The sequence below is a fragment of the Hetaerina americana genome, unplaced genomic scaffold (assembly GCF_022747635.1).
Source record: "Hetaerina americana unplaced genomic scaffold, ioHetAmer1.1.p SCAF_1, whole genome shotgun sequence".
NCBI classification, from domain to species: domain Eukaryota; kingdom Metazoa; phylum Arthropoda; class Insecta; order Odonata; family Calopterygidae; genus Hetaerina; species Hetaerina americana.
Window position 1 is genome coordinate 59,094,353 of NW_027286069.1, and position 17,750 is coordinate 59,112,102.

At 38.0% G+C, this 17,750-nt stretch overlaps 1 protein-coding gene across 3 annotated transcripts in view; it reads left to right on the plus strand.

Annotated features, from left to right (window-relative positions):
• Positions 1-17,750, plus strand: part of LOC139692087 (zinc transporter ZIP6-like) — a 76,150-nt gene that overhangs the window by 33,442 nt on the left and 24,958 nt on the right. For all 3 annotated transcript variants that reach the window (XM_071590122.1, XM_071590129.1, XM_071590137.1), the window contains exon 2: positions 8,861-9,932. In XM_071590122.1, the coding sequence (XP_071446223.1) occupies positions 9,212-9,932 (721 nt within the window). In that variant the 5' untranslated portion in view covers positions 8,861-9,211. The remainder of the gene's footprint in view (positions 1-8,860; positions 9,933-17,750) is intronic.

Here is a 17,750-nt window from a genome sequence, read left to right on the forward strand (position 1 = left end):
AGCCAGATTCTCGGGATATGCTCTCGCGGGTTGGTACTCGTGCACAAGCTACCGCATCAACCCGATCCCCATTTGAAGTAGTTCACCTATCTGTTAAAGATTTGAAGTAGGTAATCGCCACATCCACATTTCCGATCACATTTGATTGGGATATTTCGGTAAAGGAAATTTAAATGAGGAATATTTTTTTATTTCGCAAGATGAAATAGCATTTTTTCCCGTGTTCTATGCATCAACGACCTCATCCGAGGGCTTAATATGAATGTTTTTAGATTTTCTGGCTATTATGTATTGGTTGTTATAGCTATCTTCCCTATCCCTTACCATGTGATTTCATCAGGATCTCTGAAATTGGACGACTTCTCTTCGGTTGGATCTCTCTTCTTAGTAAGGCGAAGCCCGGCCGTATCACGAAATCGAATGACGACCATTTGAAAAGTTGTGCTAAGCTTTGAAGAAGACCGAATGTCTCCACCATATCATAAAGGAATCGCGACAGAAGAGAAATTCTTGAGGTTTTATGCGAATAAGCACTTGATGATGATGTTATTAAGAAAAGGAAATTTTTGTCCTGAACATCTGTACAGCTTTTGGTGAAAAGGCTTATTTTAGAAAATATGGAGTAAATTTCACAAGTCATTCGATATGGCGTCCTCGACAATAAGAAAAAAAAATACAGGCGAGTTTAGGTTTTGTGTGTTAGCATTAATTTAATCAGGAAAGTCAATACTGATGAAATAAGGATATGGAATTAGAATCGCAGTATAATGGATGCTGGAAAATGAAAGCGTTTTTACTGAACCAAAGAATACGGCACTCTATATTTGAAACTGCGTAAGAAAGTTGAAATTTTGTAGTAGAGGCCATTTACAGGGATTTTCCACAGGCTTTCGTTCAAATAAAACATCGCTAAGAGTACATAGTGGTTAATAATTGCGAATATGCGTATACTTCGCCGCTTCATGAACAAATCACTACTTAATAACAATATTTTGCTGCTTTCATTATAATCTTAGAAATAGTTGAGGGATTTTTCACTCATCGCTTTCCCATTAATTATTTTTATTTAAGATCGCACGAAGTTCCACGCTGATGAATCCTATAATCGTGTATCAATCGCCTTAATAGTGGAATTCCCTTCGGAACTAACACGACCGGAGAATCTTATGCCCGCAGAGGACACTCGCTTTCGCCAGAGCGAAAGTGGCGCCGCTCAATAAATTGTAATTGGGAAGAGATTTCTGTCCAGTAGTGCCATATCCCTCTGAAGAACTTACCGTGGCAGAAAGGAAGTTGAGGTGAAAGCATTCTTTTGATTTCCAATTAGATGTTACGAAGCACAATCCCGTTTAATGCTTAAATTGTCAGCGCAATAGCAAAAAAATATTCTCATAGCACTCTTTCAGTGAAAGTCGCCAAGTGGTGGGATGGATCACAAAATCAAGTATCGAAATTTCCTCGATTTCTACTGTAATGCAGCAATGAAATTTCAACATTCCCAGGAACCGCGAGGCGTGTCGGTAAATCGTGGAAATTTGCACGCTATTTCACATTATTTTAGCAATATTTAAATTATCATGGCACAGTCGATGTCGACAGCCACAGGAATCATAGTTGTCACGGATGAAGTTCGTCAAAAACTGGTGATCAAAAAGATTGCTCCGGACAGATTCTACCCGTTGACTTAGCGTCGCCCGAACTCCTGTCGCTGCCTCCGGTCATAACGCGTCGCCGACTCCCCGTCCCCTCCCCTGCAACTTCCCCTTCTCGTTCATTTTCCAAAATAACTCACGCCTCTTCTTCGAGTGACTCGCCGCCCATCGTGGGCGGAGCACACCACTCTACGTCCCTAATCCGTTCCTATAACCTAATCCCTGCACTACGCCCCCGCGCGACACACTCTCCCCTAAAAAGCCCCCTCCCAGCATACAGCAGTATGCCACCGTTTTGTTGCAGCCGCATTCAAAATAGTATCGCCAACAGCAAACGAACCCGGCTCTCATCTTCCTAGATGGGCTCTCTGGGAGACCGCAATTATTTGACTTGTTTTTCACCTCTGTCAAATAACTATTAGATATTCGGCGATGTCAAATCATGTAACCGAAATTGGTAGGAGTACGTTCATCTGACACGACGCTGTTTAGAACTTCATGGTCTTGTAGCCATGCCGGGCCAGTTCGGCAATGGCTGATAAATTCGTGTTCGGGAAAAATCTGAAAATAGTTTTCTCTAGTTTTATGAGATCTGCAGACTGCAGAGAGGCGATGAAAATTTCCAAAATGGATTCCGTCTCGACGCGATGGCCACTCACATCGTTTTCACATCGATTGACTTACTACAGTGATGAAAATTTACAGGATTACCACGGGTCTAGGAAAAATAAAAACCCATAGAGTTAGTGTGGTTTATTTAAATAGGAGGATTTGGGAAGTAAACTTTTAAAAAAATACACGTAGTTCAATATGAGCAAAACGTTTCGATTGGACTCATTTATTAATACATACTAATATGGTCTCAATGAGAGGCACCAATTTTTGTTAGGCATATGTTGATCTTTGAAATGCCAATTTCCAATGTGGGAACTCCCTGACTGAACATATAAAATTTGCGTCGTGCAAAGCCTTGCGTGGCCGAACTGTAACCACCTTACTTATATGGGACTGTCCTTTACCGTAATCACGTAAGAATTTTTGGGGGAGTACCATTCCATTAAGTTTCTTTATGGGGAGTGCAGGGGTAGGGTTCAAGAGGTATCTTACGTAAGAGTAATTATTGCATTATTTCCGCCATCGTTTATAAATCAGGAATATAAATTATCCTTTATGAAAAATAACACTTCGTTCAAATGCTTACAGATAAAAGAGTTTTGAATGTGTCATTTCACCGTACCATTGAAATATGTAGCAATTGTAATAATATTGAAATACAGAACGAATTGTCTTTCAAAGTAGTGTACTTTTTCAGCACACTACTTTTCATTTTTTAGTGTAGGTGCAAACAAGTCATTGGACTGGTCAGTAATCTGCCTGTATGAATTTGTTTATAGCACCAATTATTACTGTATAAAAGTGACGAAATAAAATGAAAACTCCTTTAGCCGTAATAAGTTAAGTTAGCTTAGGGTATATATTGAAAGTTTGTCCGTTTCCTGATTCACTTACAACCTTTTGTTGCGAGTCCTTTTTTCGTTCAGTTCGCCGAGGAGGGCTCCATTGTAGCCGAATTACGCGTATATAACTTATATTACGGCAAAAGGAGTTTTCATTTTATTTTATTAATTTACGAGTTCATAGAGCTTATTTTTTGTATAAGAGTGGTTCATATATTTAGAAAACTTTTAAGAGCTGGTGACGGGTGAAAATTTGTCGAAAATGACCACATGTGATTTAAGGACCACCACCAAGTTCTTAATATGGTCTTGGGCTTGGCATGTTGTTCTTGCAACTATCCTAAAAAATCAAGAATTCGTTTCCTCGAGATTATCTCAAGAGCGTCAGCATTGTTACAAAAAACTTGCAAGATTTAGAATAAGACACTTTAAGATAAAGGAAGAAAAATGATAGATTTTTTTAAAAAGGGTGACCTCTTTAGCATGTTATAATCGCTAAGTATGAGTATTTATGTTTGCGTCACGTTGTATGGATACCTCCGAATTCTCTGTAGCTTCTGAGAATATACTGAGTGATCCGCGTAAACCCGCTGGAAATGGCTCGAAAAGACCATGGCTGTAGAAGCACCAACTGAACCAAATAACTTTCCACCTGCAAGAAGTCGTACAATTCATGACCTAAATGTAGCAAAACCCTAGCAAATAAAATATTTTCACGGCTGGTACTCTGACATCCCCTGCCACATACCCTTACAGCTCGGGGCGGTGACTTGCGAGATATTATTCGCAGATGTGAATGCACGTTCGAAAACGCGCATGTACGTCGCCCTCACGCTTTGAATGCTCTTAAGATAATGTAATAGAAGCAGAAAAGATTGGGTGCGGTTCAGGGTTCTTTACAATTATTATATTTACCGCAACGGAATCCTGAAGGATGGGGCGTTTTGACCCCATACTTGGCCATTTTAAGTTACCTCTGGATGTCACCTTTTTTTGCATCCATTTTTGCGAGTTCACTGCTCTCTGTTACCGTATTGCTAGTTTAATCTACGTTGAGACATCTTTTGAGGACAAAACATGATGAGCCACCGCCCGTCTAATCGATCCGCAAGCCTCCGAACACATTTCGTTTTGTTCATGTGTGTGTGTGTTTCCGTTGTTGTACGATTTTGTTGTGTGCCGTGGTTGCGACACTATTGTTCCATATGGATGGTTCATCTAACAGCGTTGAGAAACATTCTTGGGATTAGTACGGGTTAATCGATCGTAAATTTACAAATCGCGTTTTAGACTGTAAAATGCTGTAACATAGTAAGTGACACGGTAGTTTACTGAGTAGGTGCAATTCATGGTACACTTTAGAGTTAGTACCCTTTGCCGAAAGCAGCAAATCTTACCTCATGAGGGATCTTGCCCAGGTATTTAAATACCCAGTAAAATCAATGTTACAAATTAATGATGTGCCTTCCGAAACCAAGAAAAAAATTGCCAACTTAATTTGTATCAGTGGAGCGCAGTAGCCTGTTGGGGAGAGCTTTCGGTTACTGTCGGGGGCGCCCAGGTTTTAAACAGTGACGCTTCAAGAACACCAATATCCTCCCCCGAGGTGTGGGATTTGTCCTGTGCAAGGCGTTTAGAAAATGCAGTCTCCCCCAATATCCTGAATTTTTGAATTTCACATCCCATGGGGCCTAGCATGCACAAATAACTGAATTTGTCGGCAAATATACCATGAAAGGAGGGTAATAAATGAAATCCATCTCTCTCCAATGGAAAAAATCTTGTGGCCAGCACATTACTACATTTTCCTCAAGGTTTTTCTCGGCTGGACAAAACAAGGAATAGTCTCGAAATCGTCTCCTCTTCCAGCGTCATTTTTAAAAACGAAGTTTTTTATGAATCTTTTCCTCCGGGTTGGAATGGATTCGCCATTTGTCCCTTTTATGTGGATGAGCGGGCGTATGATAATATCCAGCTTTCGTGTTGCATAACCTATTAATTGATGATAGCCACCACAGATAAATATATAAGTAAAATACGCTAATACGAAGCAAAATTTTATATTGCTTATAAATTCTGTCGTTGGGGCACAAGGGTAAGTGAAAATTGGAGGCTTTTTAGATGCGGGTCTGGCGAAGAATGGAAAATAATAAAATGGACGGAAAGTAAAAAAAGCAAAACAGCTCAAGACAGTTTGGGAGATGAGACGGCTGTTGGGAGTAATCTGAAGACAGCAGGACCAGTGAATTCAGGAGATACTGTGAAGAGAACCGTGACAGAGGGGAGAAAGGTAGGAGAGGCAGGAAAAGAATAAATATTGGATGAACCTGAGGGAGATACCATGCAGAACTAAAGAATTAATATTTTAGTTAAATAGGTCATGGATAAGTATTGGAATGATCTAAATGTCAAGTATGGAGCTTAAGGGTACTTTGTATCATTTGATTTGGGGTTAAGGAGTACAGTAGTGTTTAATGGTATGGTCCATCAAAAACCTACCCCAATCCGGTTCTCTATTGCCAATAAATATAATAACCAATCAATGTGAGTGTAACAGTGATATGCATTGCAATTCAAATCAAACATCGTTGTGCATATTTTTATTTCCTATTGTGGTATTCTATGTCACTGATCCCTCAAAATTAAAGTACGTTGAAGTGAATTTTTCATGACTGCCTGCGGGTAGTTGGGATTTCCGAACTTGCCTATTTTCTGTTCTATTTCCTTCCTGCTTTTATGGTGTGGTATGGATTATCTTTTGGTGTCGTGACGACGGGCCAGGTATCGGCCGTTAAGCTTTAAACATTAACTCTCGCATGTACCTCAAATGTCATCATCGGGTTATGTAAGTAAATATTGTCATCAGATTACAACTGTGTGCAATGCCACCATCTCTCGCGAGGCTGTGAAAGGCAATTTCAGTGCTGTAACTAACGGCAATAAGGAAGGGGCCCAAGAAAACCTATAATCTCACTCTCGTATGCCCTTAAAGAATATTAATTTTCACTCGGACATATAAGTCTCTATCAAATCTTCCGTACACATAATGATTCAGAAACTAAAATATTTGTTAAATTCAACTAAATTCATGAGGAGCATTCGATCGTCTTTTTGGGTCATACGGAACTAGAGAAAAAAAATGGTCTTGAACCGTTAACAGCACCCCCTGAGGTTACGAAAATACAAATAAGAATTTTCACAATACAAACTTAATGAAAATGATAATGCTAAATAATGTTACATTTCAGAGCGATTGAAAAAATACATAAGTTATCTCAAGCTATGAAAATCGAGAAGTGCGGCAAACTCGAAAAAAAACATTATTTTCAACTTTTCCCCAAATAATGTTATTTTGAAAATTGGGGAAAAATATATTGCTATATGAGTGCACAGAATAGAACAAGCTGAGCGGTGATCTGGTGCAGATGGGAAGTGACTTTCCCTTATGTCACTGTGCGTGGCATGTAAATTCGTTCTTCATGTAAATCATCAAAATCATGAGTATATTATTTCTGCGCCGGCAATAGTTTTAAGATGGAAACAGAGTTGTAAGGAGTTGGGTATCGAGTTGAGCGAACGGAAATAGCCGGTTCGTTGCCACTGCCCTTTCAAACTGGTACTGCGTGACACGAGACAAGTTGGCCGTTGAAGTAGTAGTGGAAGTAATATACGTAGTCGGTTAATGCTCGCGTGGTGGTTTTTATTCCTAGGACTTTTTTCACTCCAATCATTTTTCATTTACATATATTCTGAAGCTCTTTCCTCGAGCCTTAACTGACTGCCACATACTAGCATATATGGTATAGTGTACTATCAAGTAGTATTCCACTGCATACTTACGTGAAATCACGCCATTTTTTCCTTAAGTGGCTTCCGAAGGCAATTACGGTGCAGCCGTTTCGATAACGAAGCCTATCTACCGCCTGTTCTTGCGTCAGACGTTTCTGGTTGTATCTAAGCTGACTTCGGGCCTACGTAATCTTGGTAATTACAGCTAAGATCGCCGAGTTGTTTTTCGTTGGAAGATATTCATGTGGAAATTATACTGAAATGTTGCCCGCGAACAGGAGCAAAAATATATTCACCTGCATGGAAACGTAATACTTAGTTTGGAGTTTCTGAAACCGAATGTGATTGCAAATATCCTCATGACCTCATTTCTTTCTTTTCGTGGACGAGGAAGCTTTGGGAAACAATCGGAAAAACCGATGTGGTTAAGGAAGCGTGACAGTAGACGTGTTTCTGCGTGTCCGCCGTGACCGTTGTTGTCGTGGACATTCCCAAAGTCGGCGTTTGTCGCTTCTTTCCTTCAAATTTTGTGATAAAGATATTTACGAAATCTTTCCACCCTTTCCCTATTCGAGAGGAATGACAAAGAGATATTTTTGCAAATAGTGCTGGCAAGCATCCTTTGAATGTTAAGCTCGGCTCTACATTTTTCACGAGGTTTTAATGTATGGCTACTCATCTGACGTGGATAGTAAAAAGTGATAATAATGTACAATACAGAAGAATAAATTTAACTAATACAATAGTGATCAAACTATGGTCTGTTAAAATACACCTCAACATCCTCTGTAATTCGTTCGAATTAAAAACCGCAGGAATATTTCGGCCTACCATTCTACCGAACTTGGTGGTGGCACCGAGCATACATGTTGCGGCGTGGGCATTTTCATTCAGTCTTTTATCAATTGAGTATTTTACCTACCACGTGGGCCTCATTCCCTTATTATTTCGACTCGTTTTGCTGACTCTTAACTGACTTTTTTCCTAATGCTTTGAGCCAACTTAATATTCTCTTGTTGAACACCTTTGAAAAATACCCTTATTCCTGCAACTTTTATTTCTTTTTACGATCTGCATTTACCTCATTGTTAAGATACTAATGTAGGTAGGTACGCAGTAGCCAAATAAATTCATGCCTTACACACAGGGAAAGTTGCTTATAGTGCACTAGCAGCAGTAATCTGAAATACAATCTGTAAATGGTAAACTGTTTCAACTATTGCAACAGGAAGGACTTTGTGCTCTATCAACCTGTAGTCTGAATAAATATCACTGATATCTCATGCCAGGTTGGGTACCTGAAATAGAGAATATGATCTGATGGAAGGCCTGAGGAGAATTTACTCATTATGTTGTACAATAATTTAGTATTTTCAGACCTCCAAAAAGGGAATATTGCAAAAGATACAAGCCTTGTTTTATTATGAAGGCCTGATTATAATTTAAGTATTTTTTATGCATTTTTTCAATGTTTTGATTTAAATGAATTTAGTACCTATCACCTATGATTAAGGAAATAGGATGTACTTGGATGAAGCTGAACCAAATTAATCAAAATATTCTTGGCAGTTGTATGAGTATACTCTACAAGCTAAGGCAAATATGCGAGTATATTTGTGAATTCATGTTGTTCAATTAAACATTCATATTCCAATATACTGCTGATGACTGATGGATCAATGATTGACATTTTTGCCTTCTCTCAAATATGGGGTGCGTTCCAAAAGTAATGTAATTAAATTTCCTGCGCTGCCCCTATTTGTCGGAGTTGGATCGAACCACTTGGAGTAGGTGGGGTAAACGCTAAGTTTTGCCGTGAAACTTTCATAAATTGTATTACTTTTGGAACACACCGTGTACCATGCAAACCTACAATGTATTTTAGTGGAATTTAATTTGCTTTGAAGGTGGTAAAAATAAATGGATTCATTAATTGAGAAGGCATAATATTTTTCTTTGCAGGTGACTGGCATCGAGTGAGGAAGTGTTGTTTGTAGTCATCTCCCTCTGCTCAATAAAGAAACATAAGACAAAATTTTAACAAAAGAAATATGTAAAGGATTTCATTTGTACCATTCTAATGATTTTGTGGTAACTCGAAATATTTGGTGCTGAAGATGATGATGTCAGAATATATTTCAAAGCTTAGTAGACGGCCATTATGATTTTCATCTCATTAAACAGTGTGTGCATCTTAAATCTGTTTTGAGAATAATGGTGAAGTGATCTTAGTTTCTTTGCAGTGAACTTTTCTAGACTATTTTTCTTAGCGCTGTGTGCATTTTCCTAGGGGAGATATGAGAGAACATTGACATGGGGGGCAGTAAGGGACCTCATTGTGATAAACTTGTGACAACTGTGTGTATGCTGTGCATTTTGTGTGCTCCGCATTCACACTGCTCACTTCATGGTCCACAGTTACCAAAAGCTTCATTTCATCACCATGGACAGTCGAAGATGGGTCGACCACCAGATGTTTCTCAAGATCAGGTGCATGACATGAATGAACTTTCAGGAATCCCAAAGAATGTGAGTGTCTCATCTTCTAATCAAAATGAGCCAGTGTTGAAGGATACTAGTTCACTCACGAAACAAGAAATTGTGAAAAACATCTCAGTTTCAGAAAAGTCCCCTGTGAGTTCTCTCCATTCAAGACACTTGGTTTCTAACAAGTATATTTCAACTCCCCACATAAGCTATAATAGGCAGCTAGACACCCTACATGTGCCAATATCAAGTATTCACCATGGAGGACGCTCTCGCAGATCAGGTGACCATGTTATAAGCCCCCTTGTTAGTCCATCAGGAGAATGGTCACCCTTCCTTGAGGAGATATTTAAAGAATTTGGTGATGGGAAAGTTATAAATATTGATGGTTTCAAAAAGATGTTGTCAGCTTTGGGGTTAAGAAAGACTGATGGTGATGGAGTCATTAATGCAGACAGAAGAAGAGTTGGCAGTGATGTAGATGCCACTCTGGAAGATAGGCTGCCGAGTGAAACCACAGTACCTGTGTCTTCATGTTCTCAATCTGGTAATTGTTTTTCGGTAAATTTTTCAATCAATATTTACTACGTATTGATAATTAAGTGTTTATGTTCATTGCATTTTCGGGAGAAATTAAGTGTGGATGCAATGTAGAAGGTGAGTTTGAATGGTGTAATAACTTTTTTCTTCTTATGGTTTGGGTTCTTCTTTTTCCCAACTTTTGTATGAGATTTGTTTGGAATTTTTTATGAAATTCTTTCTTTACCTTTATACTAAGCAAAGTACAGATGTGAATTTTTGACATATGGTGTACCTGCCTGGTGAGTCAAATAGTGGCATTATAGCCTAGAAGGTAGAGTATTTGGCTACTGCTGGTAGGCGTCAATGGGTTACATTTACCTCTCTCTTATTTGACTCACTCCTTTATAGTATCCTTAGTAAAAGCATTTTATCTGTTGGCTTATAATTATTCATTACTGTATACATAATGGGCATATGTGAAGTTCTTGAAAAAAATGTTTGCATTAAAAATTATTTTTATTTCTTTTTTGAATAATTAGATGAAAATTAGTTCAAGGAGTGACGAGATAAAGCAATTGAAATAAATACAATTACAATCAGTTAAAACCAACTGTGTTTATGAGTAAGCATTTCGTTGAGTGTTTTCTTCCACCTTACATTTACGATAACATTTTATAAAATTACATATGAAGTCTGTCTCTATCATGTTAGTTAGTCCTTCCATGAAATTCTTCAAACACTTTTCAAGGCAAAGAGGAGGGTTATGAGAGCAATCAGTGCAATGTTAAATCATCGGAGTGCATTTGCCTCTTTTGGTGCTAAGTTGACAATCTGTTTGCTTTTTTTCTATTGCCTTTGGCAGCCAGAGAGTTGCATTTAGGAAAATGGAAAGTGATTGGATTTGTAATTATCGCAGGAGCTGGAATGTCTTGCTTGTCTTTGCCCATTTTTGATGAGTTTTCCAATTACTTTGCCTTAACGATTGCAAATAAAATTTGTCCTCTTTCAAATGCAGCTTTTAGCTATTAAACTGCAAAATTTGTGTAATGTGGGAGCCTTTTTTCCATAGTTATGTCTTTCTAGCGATAATTAGTAGGGCATAATTAGGCTCAAGCTAACCATGTATTTATTATACGAGGGCAATCCCAGAAGTACCCGACCCAACAAAGAAAACAAACATTTTGGAAAAAAATGTAGTTATTTTTCAACAAAATCTCCTTTTAGCTCTATACACTTTTCCCAGCAATTTTCAATAAGTTCGATACCCTTTTTATTATAAGAACTGTCTTGCTCCTCAAAATAGGCATTAACTGCCGACATCACTTCTTCACAGTTGGGAAATCATTGATCACCTAAACATTTTTTCAAGTTTGTGATCAGTTTAATCCGCGGGAACTAAATCTGGCGAATAGGGTGCATGAGGTATCAATTCCAACTTTAATTCATGAATTTTGGCCATTGCAATAATAGATTTGTGAGCTGGTGCATTGCCTTGATGAAACAACACTATCTTCTTAGCCAAATGCGGCCACTTTTGCTTGATTTCTTCACTCAAATGTTGCAATGCAAGTTCGCAATACTCACCATTTTCCTTTTTCAACATAGTAAATGATGATAATTATCCTACGCGCATCCCAAAAAACCAACGCTATGACCTTGCCTGCAGATAAAACGGTCTTCACCTTCTTTGGAGCTGGTTCTCCCTTTTGAGTCCATTGTTTTGATTGTTCTTTTGTTTGGGGTGTGAAGTAATGCACCCATGTTTCATCCATGGTTATGAAAAGGCTCAAAAGTTCTGCTTTGTTGCAGTGAAACTTTGCTAAACACTCATTGAATTATCTTCACGACACTGGTGTTGCTCGAGTGTGAGCAAATGCTGCACCCATCTTGCACACAGCTTTCTCATGTCCAAATTTTCAGTTAATATGCGATTTTGCGCACTCTTTCTAATGCCTACTATGTCTGCTAGCTCGCGCACTTTCAGTTGACATCCAGCAATACTTTGTGGATTTTCTTCACCGTTCCTGGAGTCGTAACTTCATTTGGTCGCCCAATGCGATTCTTGTCTTGACAGCTCATACAGCCTCATTTAAACTCTGCTACCCAATATTTTACTGTTGTAAACAAAGGAGCAGACTCACCCAGAGTAGAATCCAGTTCAGCTTTTATATTGGTTGGGCTCAGGCCTTTCAAATAAAAGTATTGTATCACATAACGATGGCTAATTTTCTGCATTTTCACAAATTCACTGAAAACGTTCCCTATTGATGGCTGTTAAACAAGTACTAAACAACGTAGCGTCTTCAAACTTGTAACATATGCTTTATAGATTGCGTACTTTCTAATACAGTGATATTTATTAAACAACTACCACCATCTCTAGGTAAGGCAGGGTACTTATGGAACCACCCTAATACTCCACAGCTGCTTGTGGCATACTTCTGTGAATGTGTCTTTTGCTGATATTTTCTACCAATTCTCTGAAATGCTGCATGGAGTTAATGAGAACGTCTTGCTTATCTTTCCATTTCAGCATGTAGATCCTATTGACCATCCTTCTACAACATATCCTGTATTTAATATTTGTGTGGTAATATCAGTAGGATTTTTCTGTTTGTTCCTAGTATCCCTGTATGCAAGATGTTATTTTTTTTAAACTTGATAATATCTTAACATTAACGTCCTTGTACACATAATGTCCTATACATTTTACTTTATTTATAAGTTTGTGGACTATGTAGCCTGCATGCCCACATCATCCTTCAGTGTTTTCTTCCACTCCAATGTAAACTAAAAGTACAGTAAAGACTTGAACAAAACTTATGGTTTTTCCCCATACTACAAGTTACTTCACTGTTACTTGTACAGCCATTGAATATATGCCCTTTGGACAGAGAAGACATTGGGGAAGTTGAAATGGCAGGGCTCAGGTTTCTCGCGACTTCAAAGTCAGTGGTCATGGTTTTTTCAGTTAAGGGAAGGAGAGCCAGTGGCACCTTGATTAGGGTCTGGCCTTAGGTATAGGAGGGGTGGGTATTAGTGGCACACAGTTATGTGGAAACTTTGGATTTGTTTACCCTGAGGAGAGAGTGAACAAATCCAACCAATTCTCTGCAAGAGGAAGAGTTGAAAGTGGAAGGTGGGTCGGGGAATTTTCTGGAAGCGAAAGTCACTGGTCAAGGTTTATTAGGGTAAAGGAAAAAGAAATAGATGGAAAAACTGTGGTGCCTTTGTTATGACGTGGTATTGGGTGTGGTCATGCGGTAGTGTCAAATGAGAATGTTGAACTGTTGCATTTGTTTACCCTTGAGATCAGAGTCTCGGGAAGGAGATGGGAGGGATGTGTGTATTGTATTGGGGTCTGCCCAGTGCTACCAAATTTCAATTAGCTTGAGGTTATCCATTTTTAATCCTTAAGGAATGATATGTTGTATTTCTGGGACAATTCCTATTATGGTTACAATCTAATACGTGTTTAGCGAAAAGGGAATTATTGTTTTGCCTATTGTGACATTCTGGCATATTTTTGGGCTCATGTTTTGAAATTGTTCCCAGTTTGACTGACATAATATGTGTAGCGATTATCACATTTAAGTTAGTAGTTATGTGATTAAAAAATGTATCCTGTTTGTCTCTGCCATTAGCTAAGAGTTTGGAGAGAAACTTTAACCCTACAGACTCATTTAATATGGACATCAAACAATTACACAAAGTGAGGCCTGAAAGTGTAAAGTATACTCGACTCTCCTGATGGATAGAACACCTAATTCATGATTTCCTCAAAGTGGTCAAGGAATGATTGAAGTAGGCCTGTCAGAAGAATGCTGGTCATTGGACTTATTTTTGGATGTGAAATGTGGGATACATAAAATGATTCAAAATTTCAACCGATTCAGCTGATTTGGTGTGGAAGTTTGTCATTATGAGATACACAAATTTGCACCTTTCCACAAATTTATTGGTAACGTACTATGCATTTTGGCTCACAGAACCATCATCGGGTACAAGACACGTCAAATAGTGACCACATTGTATTAATACATGTTTGAGGAAGGGGGGAGGGAAGGAGTGAGGAATAGGAGCAAGGTAGGCGGGGACATAAAGGGGAGAGAGGGAATAAACTAAATACAATGGAGAAACCAAAGGAAATTGAAGGAGCATGATGAACCAAAGACATGGAGAAGTAAAAAGAGATAGGGGAAAGGATAGGCACATATGGTCATTACAGAGAGGACAGTGGCAGGTAGCTGGTAACCTAGGAGGGGGAGGAGGGAAGCAAACAGAAGGGTTTAGCGGTATGGGGACATAGAAGGGACAGAGGCAGGTTAAGAGATGTATAAGTGATTCTGAGAAGGACATTATCTGGGGAAAGGTTGTTCAACACAAATCTAGTAGTGATGGGTAGGGGGTGAGTTGATGGGAAAATCTATGGGTGAAGTCAGTAGGAGAGAGGGAGCTTTACTGTTTGCTGTGGAAATGGGATTCTGAGGAGAAGAGAGTGGGTTGAAAAAATTTGGTCGTTTAGCTATAAACTTCACCAGTCGTAAACTATACAATGTCACGTTGTTCTAAAATATCAAGTCTTGGCTTTCTTTTGCAAGACTTTGTATTTTAGAAAAACTTGGAATTGTTAATGATGTAAACGTGTAATGATGTCACAGTTAATGATGAATATTCTGTTGACACTGTCTCTCCACCTGTTCTCCTTTCCCATCCCTCCATAATGGTGCAAACGACACCAGCCGTCTATCACCCCCGCTAAAGCTACTACTATCACCAAGTTTTGAAACGTATTTCCACCAATGTTTCTAACATGATTACCCCATTACTGCACATTTTTTAGATTTGACTGGAGAACCCACTCAGATATCAAGTGGTAATATGGTTGAGATCACTAGAAAGAACAACATAGTTCATATTATTACTTATATTTCAGTAGATGTGCCATTGGTGAACTATTTGAAGGTAGGGGTTAGTTTATGACTAGTGCAGTTGTTTTAAGTGAGGAAATGGAGAGTCACAATTTTGTGGGGATGCCAGAGACCACTTCCAAAAAATGAGAACTACTTCCAAAAATTATTACTTTTCATTTGCACTCCAAGATAAATTGCGAACCTAATTCACTACTCAGCATTAATTCCACATAAAACCACAGTAAACAACCGAGGTTGTTTTGATCTATGACCCTTGAATAGATTCCCAATACCTAAAGGGAATCAGGTGGTGCAGTGGTTTGTGTACTAAGGGCCCACGTTTAAATCCTGGTGGTGGCAAGAATTTTTTAGTGTTAGTGATCCTTATCTAAGTTTTATATGGAGAGTGCTTCAAGTTACATAGGATGCGAAATGTGGGCCCCTAGCTACCTTTCAATAAGAGAAACTTCATACTTTTTTGGGGTTTCTCTCCACCCTTACGCAATTCCCTGGACATACTACTTTGACCAAATTGCCAACTCCTACTTAACAGCACAATTGACCTTGGCCGACAGCCTAATGATGACTATTACCCTGATGACTGAAGAATCTGATGAGTTTGTCAATGATATAAATGAATGAGATTTTTCAATATTGCTTAATTTAATTGGTCAACATGTCAACAAACTTCATTACTCAATATATCAATATTTTCCTGATGAATATGGAATAATGTTAGAAATTCATGGTTGTTAAAAAATCCATTCACAGTGTAAGATTGGCGCAAATATAAAACTGGGCAGTTGAAAAACATAAAAAGAGCAGAATTCTGTGTTTTGACATTTGGAATTAGATATGCCGGAAGAGGCTAGAAAGTCTATGCAACTTCAGAATAGTCTATGCAACGAAGTAATTCTGCCAGGCTAAAAGTACTAATATCCTGGAGGTGAGGAAACACTTTATAAATATTTTATCTTGAGTTTACCTTTCTCAGGCAAGTTTTATTGACGGAAACAAAACACTAATTGGTAATTTTCCGCACATTTTGTCAAAGTAATGATATTTTGACAGCTGACTGTCATTGGTAGCCACTTTCAAAACCAGTCAGTACTGAAATGAAAAGTGTGAAAAATTACCAAGAAATATTCTATTTCTATAATATGGAATTATTCCACAAACTGCAGCCTGATTTCAGTGATTAATTTAATGAGTGTCCAATTTCATTTTTTTCATGTTGTCACTTTGCTACTAATTGACCATTGGGAACTATTTCTCGTCTGGTTTTCTCCTGGAATGTAAAGACATCCCAGGATGATATGTTTGCCAGAATAAGTATACTTATGTTTTATACTCCTATTGTTTGGAAAGTTTGAATTATTGAATCTCATAAACAAGTAACACCCCTTAGTCCAGTGTTAGGCATTGAATAATGGTGAATTATTTTTTTATAAGAGTAGTGATAGGATATGTGTGAGGAGTTAATTAACTGGAAAAGTTGAGTATGGGCAAATGAAGATAGACACTGTTTGTAAGTTATGATAAATGTGTTACTAAAGATACTAGTTCTAGAGACGAGACTAGAAAAACTACATCAAATTTTCTATTTTGTGGAAACTGCTTTAAATCCATAAACCGAATATAATTCTTAGGGTGGCTTCGTATCTCTAGCTGCCCTGGATTTTGAGTGGAAAGCCTGGAATATCCTGAAATTTTATATGATTATGGGGACAATCATTTTTTAGTTACTGGCAAATTAGTAGTGCTATAAGAGAGCATTTTCCTTCCCAAATGCCACAATTTTGTGTGTTTGAACAACCTGCTGACTATATTAAAAGGCTTATTTCATTATACAAATATTTTTCATGCTCTAAAGAAACTTTTCTCAATTAAAGACAAGTTTTCTTTATTTTTATGAATAATTAGTTATCAGTGAAGTATAGACTATATTTCTAAAGTTTAATAAATGTACGCTAATTTTATATTTGTATTATTTCTTATCCCAGCATTCAGTAAGGATGGTGAATTTTCTTACCAGTAGCAAAAAATCTCTATATCCATGTATGCTACTTTCACAAGAGGCAATAGAACTCAGCCATACTATAGTTTATTACCATACTCAAAAATCCATATTCTAGATTATTTCATCGACGACCAATTCATCCCATCTCCTCATGATTGCCTTCCCATCTTCATGTATGAAATAGATTCAGCTTTAATAAAAAATCTCTTCATGTATCTTTCTCTTTCCATGACACCGTATAAGTCTTCAGAAACTACTTAGGAGAGCAGTTTCATTTATTCCCTAAGCATTGCTTAATTCCCATGAGGAAGACATAGAATGTGAAACCAAGTAATTATAAGACTCAATTGCTGAGCAATTTGCCAACTTATTGGGATTCCTGAAGTGAAATAAAATGTATTATGCTCTAGTGTATAGAGCAATATTGATAGAGTAATTTGTGTATAAGGAATTAAAATTTTTATTTCAATATACCTAAGTTTCAACTTTGAAATTAATCTTCAATATTAGAAAGAGTTGTTCATTTTTTTCTACATTTATGCTTTATTCTTTTAGAAAGCACGTGAAGACTAATTCATAAATTGACCTTGTGTGTGGTTGTGTGAATCATTTAATTAATTTTTTCAGAATGACAAATAATGCCTCTCAATATTTTGTAAAATTAATATATATTCGCGCTAGTCCAGGGTTAGAGCATTGGACTGCTGAACAGAGAGCCTGGGTTTGTTTCCCGGGCAAGCCTCTTTGTGTACCTGCAGCTCCACCAAGAATGTGATTTTTTTGGGTGCCAGATCTTCCTGGGAAACCATAACCTGCACAGGGAAAGGCACGGGCCCCCCTACCCTGATGTGTGAATTTCACATGCCCTCGGGCTTAGTACTAGGTGAACTCTACCTTCAAACCGACCTTT